Source organism: Scatophagus argus, chromosome 17 (assembly GCF_020382885.2).
Source record: "Scatophagus argus isolate fScaArg1 chromosome 17, fScaArg1.pri, whole genome shotgun sequence".
Taxonomy (NCBI): Eukaryota; Metazoa; Chordata; class Actinopteri; family Scatophagidae; genus Scatophagus; species Scatophagus argus.
The window spans coordinates 13,749,226-13,769,159 of NC_058509.1; the positions used below are offsets into that span (position 1 = coordinate 13,749,226).

The 19,934-nt window shown below is 40.5% G+C and overlaps 1 protein-coding gene across 6 annotated transcripts; it reads left to right on the plus strand.

Moving 5' to 3' along the window:
- Positions 1–912: 912 nt before the first annotated feature.
- LOC124074143 (oxysterol-binding protein-related protein 3-like) lies at positions 913–18,028 on the plus strand. Of its 6 annotated transcripts, none has more exons than XM_046416760.1 (22): positions 913–1,047; positions 7,189–7,380; positions 7,807–7,923; positions 8,804–8,857; positions 8,943–9,056; positions 9,200–9,352; positions 9,475–9,565; positions 9,747–9,850; positions 10,054–10,143; positions 10,262–10,421; positions 10,529–10,653; positions 10,762–10,893; positions 11,296–11,389; positions 11,935–12,170; positions 12,870–13,007; positions 13,545–13,608; positions 14,047–14,125; positions 14,290–14,434; positions 15,035–15,179; positions 15,265–15,391; positions 16,412–16,534; positions 17,476–18,028. In XM_046416760.1, the coding sequence occupies exons 2-22, from the start codon at positions 7,318–7,320 to the stop codon at positions 17,573–17,575; spliced, it is 2,454 nt and encodes an 817-aa protein (XP_046272716.1). In that variant the 5' UTR covers positions 913–1,047; positions 7,189–7,317; the 3' UTR covers positions 17,576–18,028. The 6 variants fall into 6 exon arrangements, with proteins under 6 accessions (XP_046272716.1, XP_046272717.1, XP_046272712.1 ...); XM_046416761.1 differs by having other exon boundaries at positions 17,479–18,028; XM_046416756.1 differs by having other exon boundaries at positions 10,529–10,893.
- Positions 18,029–19,934: the final 1,906 nt, after the last annotated feature.

Below are 19,934 nucleotides of genomic sequence, written 5' to 3' on the forward strand. Positions count from 1 at the left end.
CTGGCTTTCATTTAGGGACAAGTTGTTTCCTACAATTCACAACAAATAATAAGATTAAAGGAATTCATTATAGAGGTGAAAGAACTAGTTAATTAACCACTTAGTTGACTGACAAAAAGATAATCTCCTACTATTTTGAAAACTGATTAATCTTTGAGTAAATTTAAACGCAAATGTAGACAATGTCATCTGATCACACTCTGCTCACATCAATATGTAAAATTAGGGAGCGCTGATCAATGACGTGTGTGTGGCCTAACTGGCTATACTGAAACAAATAACAGAGATGCTCAGAGTGTGGTGTCATTCTCTGTTCCCAGTCTTTTTCATTAAGCTGAAAGAAGTAAGTCCACAGCCGCCCCCCCCCCCCCCCCCATCCCCACACACACACACATTGATGAGATTTGTCCCAGGGTCTCAGGATCTGTTAAGAATTATAATTCTAGATTTTTCATTACAGAAAGTGTAAAAACCCATTAACAAAATATAAGAAATTATTCCCCGATCTGGAGAGGACCCTGTGGAAACTAATTTATTCTAAACTAATTTAGTGTTGTGGTTACAGATGTAGAAAAAGGGAGCCTTGATTTTTTTCGGTGGTTGCAGTTTAAATTTAGAGATAGAGAGGCAGAATATAGTAAGCTTTGACAAAGAGACAGAATGAAGATTGGGGAATGTAAAAAAATGTAATTGATGTGAACACACCTAGCAGCACTTTAAATCATATATTAACATGGCTTTAGATCACCTTATCATCCGACAGTCTATTGTCTGACCGTAAACTCTCACCTTGATTAACTATTTTTCTCTTTTACATTTCTGTCTACGTCACTCTGGTCTGTTCAAAAATATTTCCACCCAAACCTCCTGTTCCGCCCCCTTCTCCTTTATTCGAATGTGATTGGCTGGTCAAAGCGTCAGTCTCTCCTGCCCACAAAGCTAACCCCTCCTCCTCCACGACGCTCGCGCATTGAAACGAGGAGCGTTATAGCCAGGTACGAGTCTGTCTTTCTCCTGGCAGGATGCTGTAGCTTTCGCCACAGAACCGTAAGCATTTACTTTCGTTAATACACTAGTCGCCATAACTCTTGTGAAATTATGTCTGTGTTATTGCTGTTTGTTGGCTGACTTCAGTTTGAATTAAGCGGCAGAGTTGACAGAGCTGCTGTCGTGTCTTTTCGCCGACCGTTTCAGCGCCGAAGTGAAATATCGATTTCGATAGAATTATTAATGGACATCCTCGTGACATTTGGTGCTAAATTGCCGTTTGAAAGCCTCCATGTAGCAGTTTAATGGTGACGTTTGGGTTTTATCGAGGGTGTGCGAGCGCAGGGTTTACGACCACATGGGATATATGGTTACATTTTGTCTGCGCTGACAAGTTTGAATTGCTGTGTTGGCTGCTGGCAACAGGAACTGAGTAGGGGCTGTGAATTCAAACGGGACACCTGTGGTTTCTTCCCTCGGAGTTTGTTTCCAGTAATGACTTTTTAATTTAACCGGTTCGCATTGTTTGCTGTGCTCACATAGTCGCAAAACGAAACGATTATCAAAGTTATTGAGCGTAGGTGTAATAAATGCCATGACTGTAGGACTCTTGATTCTGATTTGAGGGGAGACATTTATTTAAGGTCTGCTGAGTGTTTTGTAGATCGTATAGCATACTTCTGATGAGCCTGTGTTTTACTTGTATCGTACAAACACCATTAGAACTGGACTGATTAGTTGATTAATAAATTAGTCGATCAGCATAAACAAAGATTTGTTAGTAGTTCATGTCATTTCTTAAGCAAAAACTTCCAAAACGTGTTTGTACTCTTCACCTGGGCTGAACAGAATAAGGTGTTTGAAGAGGTTGGTGTCTGGGATGTTGTGATAGACAGATGTGTTTCATTATTTTACATCACTACACACTTTTAATTTGTGAAATGGTTATACATTACTCAGCACTTTCACTTCAGGCTAATGCTTGAGTGACTTTGTTTTTATTATAAGCCTGCTGTAAATCAATACTTGGCCTTAGCACCTCTGAGTGCTTAGTCCACACAGGATCATTTTGCACGAGTGGTGATGGAATCACTATCACTGTGCCATTCACACATTGCCTGTGGGCACACATTGCCAGCCCAGTGCACAAACTGCTGTAAACAAAACTGTAGCTCTGAAGTTTTTGATCCACAAATCTGTAATGATGTTATAGAGGTCAAGTCCGATAGGATTTTATTTCTCCCCAGAGGTGTTTGTGCAGCAGTAAAAAACACATGCATAATTAGAAAGTACAAACATAGAGTACTGCCTAAATTAAAGTGTGGTTGGTTGGTCAAGCTGATATTACTGTTTACTATTGGAGTTACAGAGAATAATGGAGGTGAAAGATACAAAACAGATTTACTTAGAATTCCTATACTCACTGAAAAGCCTTCATGCAAACAGCTGATTCTCTGTCTAATTTGGCAGGCAGATTAGTTGATTCATCTATGGCCATTTTAATAATCATTTAGAATCTTAGAAGTGTTTTTTTCACTGTTGTATATTATTTCAAACAGAATATCTTGGGATTTTGGCCATACAAAACATTACATGAAACATTTGAAGAGATCATAGAGGGCTTTGGGAATTTCTTATGTTTTTGACATTGCACAGACCAAATGATAAATTGGTTCACTTAGAAAATAATTGCCAGATTAACTGGTAAAAAATAACGCCAGTAATAATAATTATTATATTAGTTGTAGCCCTAGACAGAGTAGCAGTAAGGTGCTGAACTGGTTTCCCTCAAGCAAACTGGTTTGAAAGGTGTTAGCATTTACCTGCCCTGTTCAGGTGGTCTTGAGCAAGACTGAGACTGAATTCCTGTTGACTTTAGGGCCTTGTTCCAGGCTGCCTCCCTCCCCAAACTGTCTTGATCTCAAATCACCAGAGGATTGCAGCACAGGCATCAATGAAGTCTGTCAGTCAGGTGATTACACTTAAGCCAAAATATTTATTCCTACTGCAACATTTCTGGGCATAACCAGCCACCGTGGCTGACATGACTCACTGAGTTATCTCTGTGTCACTCTCTCCTTTACACAACACCCACTTAATAGCTGGTAAATACAGAACGATTCTGCCTTGACTAATACACCAATTGGCCACTCTGAGCATAGCCTGCCCGTGATCCCTTCGGTTTTATGTGGTTATAGGATGTTGCTCCCTATTTCCAGCCAAGTTGGCTGCTCGCCACTGAGACGCATGTGAAATCATGTTTCTGCTGGTAACGGCACAGGGTCCTATAAATAGCCCCATGTTTTTAATGCCTTCAGATTTCCCATAAAGAACAAACAAACTGAATGTATTCTTGCCTTGGTTTTTGTGTAACCATAGAAACGTGTGATTGAGCAGTAATACAAAGTGTCGCTTGTCTCAGCAGGAAATAGACCAAAAGACATCTTTTGTGATGTGTTTTTTTCAAAAATACGTCGGTCAAGAATCTACGGGCATGCTGATTCTCGAGCCTGTTCTCACTCTGTCTCTCTTTGAGTGCAAATGAAAATAACTTGACTGCAGGCTGGCACACTGGGGCTGTTTTTTTTCTCTTTGATTGCTCCCTTACGCTTGCATTAGTTTTTCTCACAGCACTGTTACTTTTACATGAAAATGTTGTCAGAAACACTCAGTCAGACATGAGGTCAGAGGTCAGGTAAGCTAAGTGCTGCTGCCCTGAGCCAATCCAAAACCATATGCTGCCACACATCAGTTTCCCTTTTTGTTATGAGATTTGGGTATTGATGCATGAATAGCTAGATAATTTTGCCGGATGTGATTCTATTTAAAGTATGTCATGCCAGCTCTTAGTTTGATAATCAGAGGATCATGCACAGCTTTAACTTGAGATAATTCTGTGAAGAAGCTTTACCACCGGAAGATTCTGATGCTTTATTGGAGGTAAAGACACAGATGGACCATCTGTGAAGACTTTGTTTACAGTCCCAGTCAGCTAGTAATGCAGAGGATATGCAAGTATGTGGACTGTCGGGTTGATGCTGCTGCTGTTGCCAGACTGTGCAGAAAGCAGATGGACTGGCTGCTAAGTCAATGTACGTGTGTTTGTCATGCCAGCACTGGAAACACCAGCCTGACAATTCCTCTGGCTTCAGCCCTCGTTGTCTTCTGTCATGGAAACTGGTCAACAACAGATGAGGCTTTGCTTAATGAAACCCACAGGGCTTTCTTAAAATACACATTATGTGATGCCTGCAGCCATGCTTCACTCACAAAGGATGTACTGGTGTACATAATGACTTGTTGTTTGAGTTTTAGTTGAACTATGCCTTTAAAAGTAAAATATTCCTGACAGTCTAATTTCCGCTCTTGTGTGTATTTGCGTATCTGCTTTTGTCTTGAGCAGTCTTTAAGCAGGTTTGTGGTCACCCTGGAAACTGGTTTTAAGTCCCATATGATAGAGAGAAATTCAGGGGAAATACAGGTAATTGTGGGTACTTTTTCCTTTAGTGCAGAGAAAGAGAAAACATGTTAGAGGGGGTGGGGGAAAGTAAGTTGAATTAATTTACTTTGCAAGAATTGGTTGTCAGACCACACAGCACTTACGTCATGTAAATGTCACCTTTTGGTCTCACACGCAGACCCACTGTCATAAATCCATAAATAAACCAATACATTTACTTGTGTCATCTGCTTTATCTCTTCCTCCCTCTTATCAGCTGATCCCATGAGTGCTGTCAAATGTTAAAGTGAAAAACACACAGAATGTAGTCATTTCCTTCACCTTTAAGCCTTTAATTCCCTCATTTGGGCCTTGTGACTCTGTGGTATTGGCTCTTGCAAATGAGAATGACCCCCTTCCATCTTAACAGATCATTTACAAGGTGTTGTTCCATTAATGATTGACTCCCATTACATAAGACTGAGGGTAAAACCCCAGCAGCGCTTCTAGTCTTACAGAGCACAGGCCCATTGATGTACAGTACTACAGTAATCACTCATTCAACTCAACCAGGGCACTCCGTGGGATGTTCGGGGACTGACATTTCCCAGTTTCATTTGCAGATTTTACAGTTCATCTCTGGCAGATAGATACTCCAGATTAATACACAGCTTTAACTCAAGCTTTTAAGCTACTGAAGTGAGGAAGTGTTGCGAGGTAGGGACATGTGAAGTGAAATCTGTGGCACTGCTGCGGTGGCAGTTTTGTGAGGTATTGCTCAAAGGAAATGTTTAGTTGCGAACTGCGCTGCTGAGTTGAGTGAAAGGAAAAAGGCTGAGGAATGGAGGGCGGGGCTGGGTGTGTTATGTAAAGCGGTGTTTGATACAGCTGCCCTCACTAACCACTTATTGTGTTTATACTCATGATTGTATTCTTCCGGGAACTCAGTCAGAGCTGGAAATTTACTGAGGCCCTGAGCTTCCATAGTATATGCCAAAACACAATGTTTCATGGTTGAATGCATTGTTTGTTGTTTGAAGTCCACACTTAAGATGCAGCTTAAGACCCCAGGCATGTCACAGCCTGAAAAGAGCTCATGTTGAGCTCCCAAAGTTTATCATATGAAGACTACTCAATATGTTGCCCGTACTTTCAGTCTGTGCTCTAAAGCCTGTGGAGTATGTCTGTGTGTTTCAGTCTGCTTTTAGCCAAATGTTGACTGTAGCTAGCTGTGTGTTATGGTGCGTCGGGGGTATCGAATCACAGAGCACATTCTTTCCTGTCGATGACTCATGTCCTGGGCATAGTACTGACTGTAAGCGAGGCCTTGGGGATTTACAGAATAAACAAACAGGCACTCAGACCACCAGACCGTTTGCACAGGATATAGTTAGCAGTGCACTGAAAATCCAGGAGTTTACACATATCTGCATGCACAAAATGCTTTCCTTCACTGCATCAGTCCACCTGACATGGATGTGTCCTGCTCACATGTACAGTACACATCCTCACAAACACACCTGAGTTTAGTCTTTGGTCTTTGAGGATCAGCATACAAGAGGTGTGGCATCCAAACTCACACAGAGCTATAACATACACACCCAGGTTCAGACATGTCATTTGCGGCAAGGAGAGGAATGAATGTTACGTCACAGGAAGAATGTGCTGTTCCCTGCTCTGCCCATACAACCATGAACACGTAGCACATCTCTGTAATTATGTAGACACATAATGGAAAACTCCTTAGATGTGTAAAGCAAAGTAAACAGATTTTCTTAGTTTTTAATTGCAGTTTGGCTTGGAAACATAAATTTGGACAGTAGAAGTTTAAAATCAGCACAAGATGATAAAGAATATCAATAAACCTTTACGCTGACTTGACTTAGGATACTAGCATCCGGGTTTTGATTATTAATTGCCAATATAAACACAGTTCTCATTGAGTGTCTGAGCAAGCTTCACATAGATTGTCCCTGACCTCACAAGCTTTAAGGTTTCAGATCATTTGATCAATACATGAAAGAATTCACATACAGGAGGAGGAGGAGGCTAGAGAAGGGGAGGAAGTTACATTTGCTTATTACCCAGTGGTTAAGCTGCAAGGATCCAGTTTTCAAGTTTACAGTATGCAGATGAAATGAGTGCTGAATGTTTACATATGGATGCAAGCTGCTTGGTGTTTGGAACATTTAAATGTATAAGGAACATGTGTCTATGAAACACCTATACCTACCCAAACTACTTAAAGGCTCAGTTCATCGCCTACATTTAGAATCATGGGCTGTTGTCTCTTTTAGTGGAAAATACAGTATTTTCACTAGTTTCACGTAAATGTGGTAGTTACATCTGGCACATGGGAATCGAAGTGGTTTAATTTATTCCAGTGGGAATATTTGCTTATTTCCTTATGCTCATCTTCTTGTTTACAAAAAGACGTGGTCTTATATATGGTACTTCTATGATCAAAATACTGAATTTGAAACAGTTATTTGAGTTTGTGCATATACCTATTTTATCACAACAGTCAACACAAAGGATTATTAGGCTCTCATGTGTTTTTTTTCAAGATATTTGTGTCTAGCTTCCTTAAAACAAAGCTTACTTTAGGGATTTTGTGGCCTCAGTCAGACTGTTAAGTTAGTCAGACACAGTGAGTAAGTGATTCCTCTCCGTCTTGTGCTGCGTGCTGCTACTGTTCCCTTTAAAATATGCACAACCTTTGTGCTGCTCAGACATCAGTACATTGTAACCTTTCTCCACAGTGCGGACTGTTTTGGTGTGGCCTTCAAAGGTCAGAGTGATGCTCCTGGCAGCTCTGCTGTGATCTCTGTTGCTGCGGTTTCCACAGAAACGGGACTACGGTGGGCAGAAAGCAGTCAAGTCGCAAAAAGATGACGTCGCCGTCACCCACTCACAGTGACAGCAGCAGCTCTTCTAAGCATGACAGTAACCAGGTGTGTGTTTGCATGTGTGTGTGATGCTTTTAAGTATGTGAGTCTTTTACGTGCTTACAGCCACTTTAACCTTCCAGCATTTATTTTCTTGTCGGTTAATGTGTGCTGACCTTGGATATGCTGATTATGCATGTTGTCCAGAACAAACAGTTGGATCTGATTCACTTTTGTGTTCTGTGAGCAAACATTTAATCATTGATAGAACTGTGAACTCCTCTCTTGAAATATTGAAAGGTGTTTTAAGCACAATAACACTGTACAGCAAACTGTGTTGCAGTCACAACAGTACTGAACTTAAATGGCATCCGTTATGATGATAATATGTGCGCTCTTTACATGTTTAGATTAGATTACACCTCTGTTATTTCAAGGGAAAAATGTTCCCTTGTTTAACTTGCACAACTTTGCTCCTGTGTCCCTTTTCAGGACAGCTGGGAAATTGTGGAGGGGCTCAGGGGCCTTCCTGCCAGCATGCAGGAGCCTGACAGACAGGAGGGCTTCCTGCTCAAGAGGAGGAAGTGGCCCATGAAGGGGTGGCATAAGGTGAGCACCTCTGCAGTTCCTTTAAAGGCCCAGACAGCAACAACATTGTAACACTTCTTAATATAGAACACTGCTGCTGTCTTTCTTCAGCCTTTCATTGAACCAAAACCTGTTTTCTCTCTGACATCGATTTCTTTTGATACAAGGGGTTTCCGAAAGGGGGATAGAGGAGTATTTTGAGGCTGTAAAGACTTTGTTTCCATTTGTTCATATTCATCACAAGATGTGACCGTCTTTCTTAAAAAGATAGATTACATTATAAAAAAAAAACCTCATTGTTTTCTTTCATTTTCTTTCCTGGTGATACCAGGATTGGACTGGCAATTCTTTTAGTTCTCCCTAACTAGAGTAATGACCTGCTATTTTTTAATACAGCAAGCTATTTCCACGCTTCCTCCTCTTCACCTTTATAGCCCCGTGGACTTCCTTCTTCCCATTATTTTTATTCCGAGCTGATTATACTGTAACCCTGACTCATCTTCCTCCCCCTCTTCTCTCTGTGAGTGTGCTCATGCATACCTGGAAAGTTCTGCCTTCCAACATGATGAAATTTCCACTCTTAATAGTGAACATTTCAACCAAGGCCACACACAGACATTCGTGGGTTATTTTGTATTGAAACAAGCAAGGTACACCTTATAAGCACTTGCTGTGCATGGTAATTGTCTATACTGCTGTCTATACTGCTGATCATTTTGCTGCTGTTGTAAAATTTGAATGGCTGAGTCAAAGGGAGGGGGTAAGGGAGGGGTACTGCCGTGTTTGACCATACAACCAAAGGGGGCGATAAATCTATGATTTGATGGTGGCAAAAGGTGAAAAAAAAGACGAATAATTTGTGTGAATAAACATTGACTAAATTTGATTTCTTCCCTCTTAGAGATACTTTATGTTGGAGAAAGGAATCTTGAAGTATGCCAAGCGTGGAACTGATGTAGGTATTACCTCAAGAGCGCCACCTGTCATTCTTTCTTTGAGACACATGAAGACACATGATAACAAAGTATTTTGCTTCATAGCTGAAGAAGGGAAAGCTTCATGGCTGCATCGATGTTGGCCTCTCTGTCATGTCAATCAAGAAGAAAGCCATGTGTATTGACCTGGACACAGAAGATAACATCTATCACTTAAAGGTAACAAGTTACTACTACCTCTCAGAAAAAAGCATGTACATGCAAGTGTATTAATGCCTACATGGTTTGTGTTCTGTACAAAGAAGACATCCACAATAGCTTCTTCCAAGTCCCTGCTCTTAATCCGACTTTATTCCACCCAGGTGAAGTCTCCGGAGCTGTTTGAGGAGTGGGTGTTAAAGCTGCGACATCACCGTGTGTTTCGACAGAACGAGATTGCCATGTATCCCCATGAGAGGCACCTTTTCCACCCCCATGCCTCATCCTCCCCTTCCATTAATGATTCCCTGAGAAAAGTAAGTTGTTCCATTTCTCGTTTGAAGAAAACATTTTTAAAACGTGTTTTGTTTCCTTAAATTTGAAACAGTGAGATTGCTTATGCCTCACACTTTCTCGTCCGTCTCTGTCTTAAAAACAGAGGGCTACTCTTACCAAGCAGACGTCAGCCCACCAAGCAAAGATCAGTTCTTGGCTCCATTCCTCAGGGGACATGGACAAGTGCTGCAAAGGTTGGTTGTTGTTTTGTCTATTTCTCTCTACTTACTAAATGTTCCCTGGCTTCTTTGTCGCCCTGCCTTTTGAACCGTGTCTTAAAGTGTGTGTATTTCATGTTTCTAGCTCCTTATTGTGCCTGCATGCACTTAAACACTGAATACTTCATGTAGCAATAATAATATTTCCTTCGCTCAGACTTGGAAGAATGTGAATCATACCTGCTTGAACTTAACCTGCTGCTGAAGAGCATGGAGGTCCTCCACCGCACATACTCAGCCCCGGCCATTAGTGCACTACAGGTAAGCACAGGGACTATAAAATAAGCTATGATGTTAATTTTATGTATGGGCGCTCTGTGGAAATGCACTTGCCAGCTTTGTGGGTATGAAAAGAGTAAAATATTTTTCTTACTCATGGGCGTTAATGTAAGATTGCTATATACATACTGTTTGGGTGATGAGGTCAATACTGGAAGTCATTTTCTTTACATGTGGTACTATAGGTGTCTACTTATGACATCCCTAAAAAAGAGAAGAGGCAAAGGAGATGGCGATCAAAAAACAATGGCAAAGAAACTAAAGCCACGCTACAGGTACACCTGCAGCTTTTCTTTTTTCTGCTGATAAGTATGATGAATTAGTTCACGGTCATTCATTCAATACATTCAATGATTTAGATGACATTATACAGTTTCCGTTTTTGTGGACCAGGTCCCAAGTTGCATCTCCTCCCAATCCCCTCGTCTCCATGCCTCCAACCCCAATCTCTCCACCTCTGAGTCAAGCAGCCAGGAGGTCTGTCCTGAATCCCCAGACTCACCTACAGACGTATCCCGTCTACAGGAGGACTTCTGCAGACTGGCCAACAACAGTGAGTCCCCTGTCTGCTCTTTTGTTTCTTGTTTGCTTCTATATAATGTTTTTGTGACAACTCTGTACTTTTCTTCTTTTGTTGTCTCTTTTGTTGCTTGTCTCCAGTCCACTCTACACTGAAATCAGCTTTTAGTTCCCTAGTAGCAGAAAGAGAAAGACTGAGGCACACTATGGATCTGCAGGCCCCACAGCCAGCTCAGGTCATGGGCCTGAAGACCGCCTATGCCTCAGTGAGTTTCTTTGCAACTCAGAAGTCATGGTTCTGCATGATTATACCACAAATATCTACTTATCACTATCAGTCCAGTTTCCCTCACCTGACTTCTTCTTATCATCAGGAATGTCCAGGAGGCTCACACTCTTTGGTCCACCAAGTGTCCAATGAGAGCAGAGCATCAATCCCAGAGTCAATATCAGAGTTTTTTGATGCTCAAGAGTACCTCCTCTCTTCCTCCTCCTCTGAGAATGAGGTGAGACAGTGTCTACTATCTATCTACTCTTCCTCATACATCATTGTCTCGAACTTCTGCAAAAGGCTTGTCTGAATAACAGTCCAAAACTGAAAAATATTCAGTTTAAAATGATGGAAAAGCAACTAAATCTCAACACATGAGGAACCTGAACCAGTGGATATTGTGCAGGAAAAGTAATCTTTGTCTCATTACTCCTCAGGACTGGGTGTACCATCAACACAACCAGTTTGAATGAAACTAATCCTAAATTAATTAATCACAACAAACACACTGTGGACTGGATGCATTTCTCAGTCTTCCATTCTCATAATCGAAGATTTTGGGTTTGTGTGTTTTCGTCCTCTGTTTTTTTTTTGTTGATTGCTTGCTGACCTTTAACCATTGATTTTCTGTCTCCAGGTGTCTGACGATGACTCGTACATCAGTGATGTCAGTGACAGCATCTCCATGGATACCTGCAGCAACGAGGGAGGCAGTGAGAGACACAACTCTGGTACATGATACAGTAACAAGTTGTGCGTCTGTGTGTGTGAGGACATATCAACCCCCACAACAGTGAGAACAGACGGTGCAAAGAGACCTTATTGTTTCACAACGAGACAGGGCTTGTCTGTCTTAGTATGCTTCTTTCTGACTGTGACTGGCCCTCTGTGTGCTTTTGTGTACTTTTCAGAAATTGTCAGATATATAAATGTCAGACATCAAATTAATTATAAATGTCTGGAATCCTATAATACTCACTTGCTTAAAGAATGTGTTGAACATGGTGTGTTTGCAAACTCAGTTTCCTCAGACAGTATTTGACAAAGCAACTGTGTTCAGGCATCATTAATTCACTGCTCGCGCTGCCTGCTCGTGTCCTCATCAAATCACCTCTGAATGCTAGAGGATTCACAACATCTGATTTCAGACAGTGTGCACATTCAAGCAACCACCTCGTTTCTTTTTAAGATCTCAGGCGCTCTGTCTCACTTGCAACCCTTCTTTTAAAATATGCTCTCATCTCATTGCCCTTTTCTCCACGTGACTCCATTCCAGTTAGCAGCGTGGTGACTGTGACCCGGCGGCGCTCCACGCTGCCCTCTCCCAGCCCCACCTGCAGTGTGAGCCTGTGGAACATCCTGAAGAACAACATTGGTAAGGACCTGTCCAAGGTGGCCATGCCAGTACAGCTCAATGAGCCAATCAACACCTTGCAGAGGCTGTGTGAGGAACTCGAGTACAGTGAACTGCTGGACACCGCCAACCAAACACATGACCCTTATCAGCGCATGGTGAGTGGAAAGAAAACTCACCAATGTCTCACATACAAACTTGCAAGAGCTACATACACTTACACACACACGCACAAAATAGTCTCAGATGCACACTGACTCATGGACTTACTGGATAGAAGAACAATTGGTAGTTAGATGCTTATAAAAAGTGAAACTATTTACTGATGTGTCTAGTGTGCACTGATGAAACGTAGCTGCAGAAAAACAGGGATAGGAAATGTGTTTTCGAGCTCAGCGCTCTTACTCAGGCAACTTTTTAAATGCTGCTCTGATGTTCATCTTTTGTTCTATGTGCTTGTCTGTCAGAGGCTTTAATAAATATTTCATTTTTGCGAGGAAGAAGCTTTAAATTTTTTTTTTTTTTTTTTGCTTCCGAGCCTGTTAGGAAGGCATTTTTTTCAGGATATTTGACACACACTTATAGTCAGATAAACACAGGGTAGTTACAAAGTGTGATGTCGTAAGTCTCACTCCTCTACCTACTGTAGAATATGCAACACACAGTACTCATGTGTAGTAATAATTATAGTAATAATTATATATACTTATACATAAACATACATTCACCTGAACACACAGAGTGGCGTCACACATGCATACACACTTTCATGTTCACCACCTCGTGTAGACGAACATGCTCATGGAGTACACACATATGTAACACGTGTTCTTCATCCTCTCTGATTCTCTGTGCAGGTGTATGTTGCTACATTTGCAATATCTGCGTACACGTCCACTTACCATCGAGCAGGAAGTAAACCCTTCAACCCTGTCCTGGGAGAGACGTACGAGTGTGACAGACCGGACAAAGGCTTCAGGTTTATAGCTGAACAGGTAGAGGTCACATAGCTTATAACACACACTGCTTTCACATCACAATACATTCACAAAGACAAGCTACTCTTCCCTTCACAAGAACTTTAAAGACTAAACACATGCAATATTTTGAATACAATACATCAGGTGACTGCAATCTTGCTTGAAACCAACTGATTTGCAAACAGCGTCATGTACTACATGTGTGCTACATTTAGTATTTTTAGGCATCAATGTGTAATTGTCAGATGAATTGTCCCATTTCATGTCTTGCCTCATGTCTCCTGTAACAAGGGAAACTTTATGCTGTGGAAAAACAGCGCCCTCGTCCTGTTCTTATTAGTTCACAAGACTCCTCCCAAAATCCATCTTAGTGATATCCATTGTATACTGATCTCTCAAAATAAATGTAGTAATGGTTTGTAGCTAGGAAAACATTTTAGGTATTAACTTGTGTTTCTAATTGATTCATGAGGCAGCCTGTGGGCTGCAGTGTCTGCTGTGGTAAAGCTTTTGATAAAGTCCCTTTATTCCTTCTATCTCTAAATTTTCCAGGTGAGTCATCACCCACCGGTATCAGCATGCCACTCTGATTCGAGGAACTTCACCTTTTGGCAAGGTGAGCAGGCGGCAGCATGTTTGGAATAAACATTCCATTTTCCCTGTATTTGTCTGAACTTATTCATAGATTGCGTTACTGTTGCCGCACTTTTATTTCTTCCTGTTTGTGACATAGTGTCGGTCATATGTAATGTAAAATCTGATGTTGAAATCTCATGTGGTCTTTGTGATCTCCCTGCAGCTCTCCACTGCATGAAAATCAAGTACTTGATATTCATGTACTGTAACAAATCACTGTGTCTGACTACTAGTTTCTTTGGTAGTCACAGGATACTTCTCACTGTTACCTCATTTGCATATCCTTCATGAATAAAGAAGCTGATTTATTAAAATATTGAGAGGCCAGATAAAAACTTCAAAACTTAAATTAAGATAATAATGTCAATTTGCATTGTCACAAGCACTCACCTGTTGTTTTGTGATCGCTTTCTCTTAGATGTCCGGCTGAAAAATAAATTCTGGGGGAAATCTATGGAAATTGTTCCAGTTGGAACCACCCATGTCACGCTACCAGCGTAAGTCCTTTGCTCCTTTACGTGTTGTGTGTGTGTGTGTGTATGTTTGCATGTGCTTGGGTTTTATGTTTAATACTGGTATCCACAGTGCACAGTGAAGCTCCAGAAATGAAACAACATGCCTTTTCAGTATATGTGTGTGTGTGTGTTTGTGAATTCTCCAGGTTTGGGGATCACTACGAATGGAACAAAGTGACATCCTGCATCCATAACATCTTGAGTGGCCAGCGTTGGATTGAACACTATGGGGAGATGGCCATCAAAAATATCAACAGTGATGCTTGCCTGTGTAAAATCACATTTGTCAAGGTAAAGAAGCATAAATATTTAAGTTGCTGTGCTATTTATTGTGAGCGACTGAAGCAGATATTCTACAGCTGAGTTTGGCTATAATGTGTTTATTTTTGCTCAACAGTCCAGAAAAAAAATCTTTGATCCTACAGGGACTAAGATGTGATTCACTCCTTCAGCATTTCAGGGTTTTTTTGTGTGGAGCCATTGTAGAGATAAACTGTAGCTACTGTATTTGTACTTAACAAACTCTTACTATTGTTACTTCCCTTTGTCAAGTTCACACATGAATGAATGAAACTCCTGTAATCATCGCTGCTGTTTGGCCTTTAGCACCTGATTTGAGCTTCAGCCTCTTCTGAACAGACACTTGGAATTTGTTCTTTTGTGAACAGACTACTGGCTTTTACTAGTATACAGTGCTTCTGACTCAAACAACGCATGCTTACTTTCAGCATACTGTATGATCATTACTGTTAAGACAAACAACACCATCTTCTGGACAAAGATAGGAAGTGAATTTTTAAAGCATGAGCATGGATAATCAGGCATTTCGTGTAATTTATTACTTCTTCTTCTGTGCAGTTAACAAATACAATCTACCTCCTTTTTTATCAGGCAAAATCATGGAGCTCTACAGTGAACGAGATCGAGGGCGTGGTTACAGATTCAAATGGAAAAGTTGTACACTCTATTTTTGGAAAATGGCATGAGTCTGTTTTTCAAGGCGACCCACCTTCTGCCACGTGTATCTGGAGAGCAAGTGAGTTACTGGTCTGTGGAAATGTCAGCTCATACACCGGGGAACTTCAGTCAAACAACCAAACTGATCTTGTGTGTGTGTTTAGATCCCATGCCAGTGGACCAAGAACAGTACTATGGCTTCACCCAGTTTGCGGTGGAGTTAAATGAGATGGACTCTACACTGAGACCTCTGCTGCCCTCCACAGACACACGCCTCAGGCCGGACCAGAGGTTGGCACTATTTATCTATCAGTAACGTTTTAATTTCCATTAGACATCATCCTTACCCTTTTTAGAAATGTACTTTATTAGTTTATGTTTCTAACCATATAATCTGATCTGATAGCCTGTACAGATGCCCTTGGAGTCTAAATAGATTTAAAGATGCCAAAACAGACCATTTGGCCCAAAACGTGATTTTTTTTTTTTCTTTTTTTCTCTTCTTCTCCAAGTCTGGAGGAGCTAACGTGGTGTGAAGCAGTAAATGTCTGAAATATGAGCATAACCATGGCAACAGACTATGTGAATTTAGATCAAAGGGAATGAAGTTACAAGAATGTTTTATTTTTAGTAGGATTGTGAACCCCTTTTGTTCAGCAAATGCATTCTTACATGTATTAGGAAGGATAAATATAAAAGGTTCCATCCCCAAATGTGTTCAGACAAATACAGAAAAACATATAATTGAGAAAAATCTTTGATGCATAATTTTTACTGTTGTAATGAAATGCTGTATGTCACAGCATGAAGACTACAGGTATGACTAATGAAATTAAAAATGGCTGGGGAGGGGGACTAAACCTGTGTTTCAACCAGAAGAAAATTTAGTTCCTACAGGATTCATCGCCTCTGGTTATCAGTAACACCTGTGCTTTCCCTACTTTGACAAGTCAAAATGTCTGCTGTGGAAAAGGACCTGTCTGCAGCAAACGAATAGAGTAGTTATGTTTTAATATTTATAGTATAGTAGTATCTGCAGTGGCACGTTATCTCTCATGCCTAATTTTGTCCTGCTGCAGTGTGCAAAGAGGAAGATTACCCAGGAAGATTTAGTAGCTGTACTGAGATGGAAATATAAAGTCAGCTGAAACTTTGACTGCTAACTTCTGCCCAGATGGAGGGAAAGCAAAAGTTTTCCTGTTTGTGTAGGGAAAGAGTTGCATGGATATGGATGACTGGAAGTGGTGCTCTAGTAGGACCAAATTTCTACCATTTCCTATTCTGACTCACTCTTTGTCTTTTTTTGTGCAGGCTGTTGGAGGAGGGGAACACAGAAGGAGCCGAGGAGCAGAAACAGAGGATAGAGCAGCTCCAGAGAGAGAGGAGAAAAGTGCTGCAGGACAACAACATGACACACCAGCCACGCTTTTTCAAGTAATGCGCTGCTGTTTTCTTGATGACGTGCATGTGCAAAAATCCGCCACAGTGTTTGCATAGTTTTTTTCCCCACATCTTCGGCCTGTTACATGTGATTAGAGTTCACCGCCACAGCAGCCACTGTGTCTCATGTGGTATAAAGGTCAGTGAGCGTCACAACCTGCAGCTGTGATGAACAAACTGGTTTTTAAGTTAACTGCTGGGCCTATCATGACAAAAAATATTTTTTATTCACTTTACAATTGTCAGTTTTATCACATCACACACCCATTTCAGACGTAATATTATACACCTCATCAATCCTCGGTTGCTTGGCTTATCATTAACTAAGTCAGAAAATTCAAAATACAATCCTCCCTTATATTCAGAATGATACTTTCTGACATGCTGTATCTCATCTAGGTGAGTGAAGAAGACATGACGAACACAAAAACTTAATTTGCTTGTAAGGTTTTGGATGATAAAAGTTAATATTGATATTATTGTGAACTAAGAAAGAACTTGGCTTATGGCTTATGCAATCAGTGTAATCCGCAGTGTAGGTGAGTGCATGAGGGAAGAAATCTATTGATGCAGTGTTGTATGGTACAGCAACACAATCCAAAAGACAACCAAAGCCAAAATGACGTCTCCCATGGGAGGGAGATAAAGCTACTACGGCACACAACAAAAGCAATGGGCAGAGAGGGTCATAACACTTACCCTTAGCAGATCATCACCTGCATGTGATGAACATGTGATTAAAAATACAAAGATGTGAAATTATCTGTTATCGGTTTCTACCACGAGAAGCACGTAGTTATTCGTACTAGATGAAGAAAGTCCGTGTTGTGCATCCCTACGCTTAACATTTGGCAGGTATCACTTAATTTATCTGAGTGATGAATCCTTCAAGATTTGTCAATCATAAAAACACATTTCTATTTGTGTTGTGTCAGCAGGAAGTCCAACAATGACACGTGGGTGAGCAACAACACGTACTGGGAGCTGCGCAGAGACCCTGGCTTCAGTAAAATGGACTTCCCTGTGTTGTGGTGACATCTGGATTTAACCAAACCTCTCTGCTACAACTTAACATACAGAGGGAAGTATAAAACTGAACTAAGACCAGCCTCCAAGTGTCTTGACCTGGGAAATATGAGTCGCCCCATGTCATGGCAACCCAATCTTCAATGGACTTCCCTCTTCCTCTTTCAGGATTGAGCAGAGCCTGAAGAACTTGTAAAGGTTTTGTTTCTGTTGTTTTTCTCATTTCTCCTTAAGGGTACATCTCTCCTCTCATTATCACAACTGTAATTTCCACACTGTCAGTGTAGGATAAAGATTCATATCATTCATATCATGTCCTGTTGCATCTGAGCATTTACCAAAGTGCCTTTTGTTGCAGTGCCTCACTCAGTCAACTGCTGTAGCAGTTATAAAAAACAAACAAAAAAAAACACTTTTATTCAGAGACTTTAAGCCTTTGGAGGACGTCAGTATGATGTATGGACTTCACTGTTGAGAAAAGGATCAGTGAACTTGTTCAAAAGGTCAAATCCTGCTTGAGTATTCCTCCATCCAGTCAGCATCGTGACTGGATAATGTTTTTTCTAAATCACTGGCTAAGAGGAGGTTTTCATTATCAAAGATGGACTTCAGCCTGTTTTGCTGAAGAATCTGTGACGACTGTTATAGGACTGTGGATAATGTTTATCAATGAGGAAAACAGCAATAACGCTCCATGTTCAAAGATGATAATAAACTGTACGAAGGATGGACGAAGTCGTGTCACGTTTTGTTTGTGTCAAACAACAGATATATAAATACATTACAGCATACAATATAATACATACAATACAATAAAATATTATTGTTACTTTTTTAATGCTTTGTTTGAAGTTAGCTGTTCAGTGGTGCAAAGTAACTAGTAATATATTTACTCATGTACTGTTTTTTTTGTTTTGTTTCTTCACAATTTTGAGAAAGTTACTTTGCTACTTTGTACTTCACTGCCTCTCAGAAAGATATATTGCACTTAATCCAAGTAGAATACCAAGAACAAAATTTCCATTCATACACTCATTATCTATACCTACTTAACCTCTGGAGGGTCACAGAGGGATGGACCTAAGCTTTATACTGGCAGCGTGTATGGGTACCTCAGCTGGCAGGTTCTCCAAAACCTTCCTATGATATAACAATGGTAACCACCCCATTGGCCTAAATCTGACGTTGTCCACATTTCTCTGTTTTTCTGTCCCTTCTCTTCTACTGTCAAGTCAAGATTTTCTCCTATGGACGTCACGCATGGTGCCCATGCAGAAGTACATCTTGTCATTTAGCACTTGGGTGTAAAAGCACAATGAAGTTCTGACGAGGGCAGAACAAACAAACAGCATTTATCACAGGCACTGCAAACCATAAGATCAATGACATTAATTAGCTCACTCGCTTGAAACAAGAAGCCTGCTTTTGTCTGCTTCTGTGTGACATCAAAGACCCATTATTTCAGAAAATACTCGTTTACATACTACTACTTCTACTACACAGGCAATATTGTACTTTGTACCGCATAATATTTATTTAACAACTGAATTCCTAAATACTTTGCAAATTAAAATTTGATCTACATATAAAAAAAATGATTAGTTTATATAACATTGCATTGCTAATAGCCTTGTTGTAGAATTAGCCAATTTTCCCTAAGGATCACTAAAATATTTTGATTCTGAATTAGTTAGTTCCACCTCAACCAGCTATAGATGTTAATTAAAGGTTAATACATATGTAATAATAAAAGTACTGTACTATAAGTGGTAGCTCCTTGATAGGAGCCATTGTGCATAATATAGGTCTAATTTTCTTTTGATCCTAATATACACATTACTTATGTATTGTGAAACTTCCACTTTTACCTAAGTAAAACTGCGAACTCTTCCAACACTAATGCTGGTGGCCGCAGGGCCCTGAGCAGCCTGTTGCAGTAGTCTGAACCAACTATGATGACATATTGTTTGTACGTCTGGGTGCATCCATACCTCAGGGGGGCCGGTATCTCTGCATCTGAGCGACAACTCCCTGTCAGCCTTCACAAAGTTACTACTTATCACCACTCGCAAGCATATGACAAACCAAATACACCCACCCACCCAAATGGGTTCACACAAAGGTGATGAAGTCTATCCACGCCAGATAAATCTCACTATATACCACACTTTTAAAACTGGTGTAGCGAATTTTCTCTTCCCCTCACTTATCAAACTGTTCATGGATTTAAACTCAAACTTAAATCTTGAAAACATATCTGATGGTGTGCTTACGTTTGACTTACAAATAATGCTGAGCATCAAAAAAATAAATAAATAAAATAAATAAATAAAATTACACATGTGAGTTATAAATCTCAAATCAACTT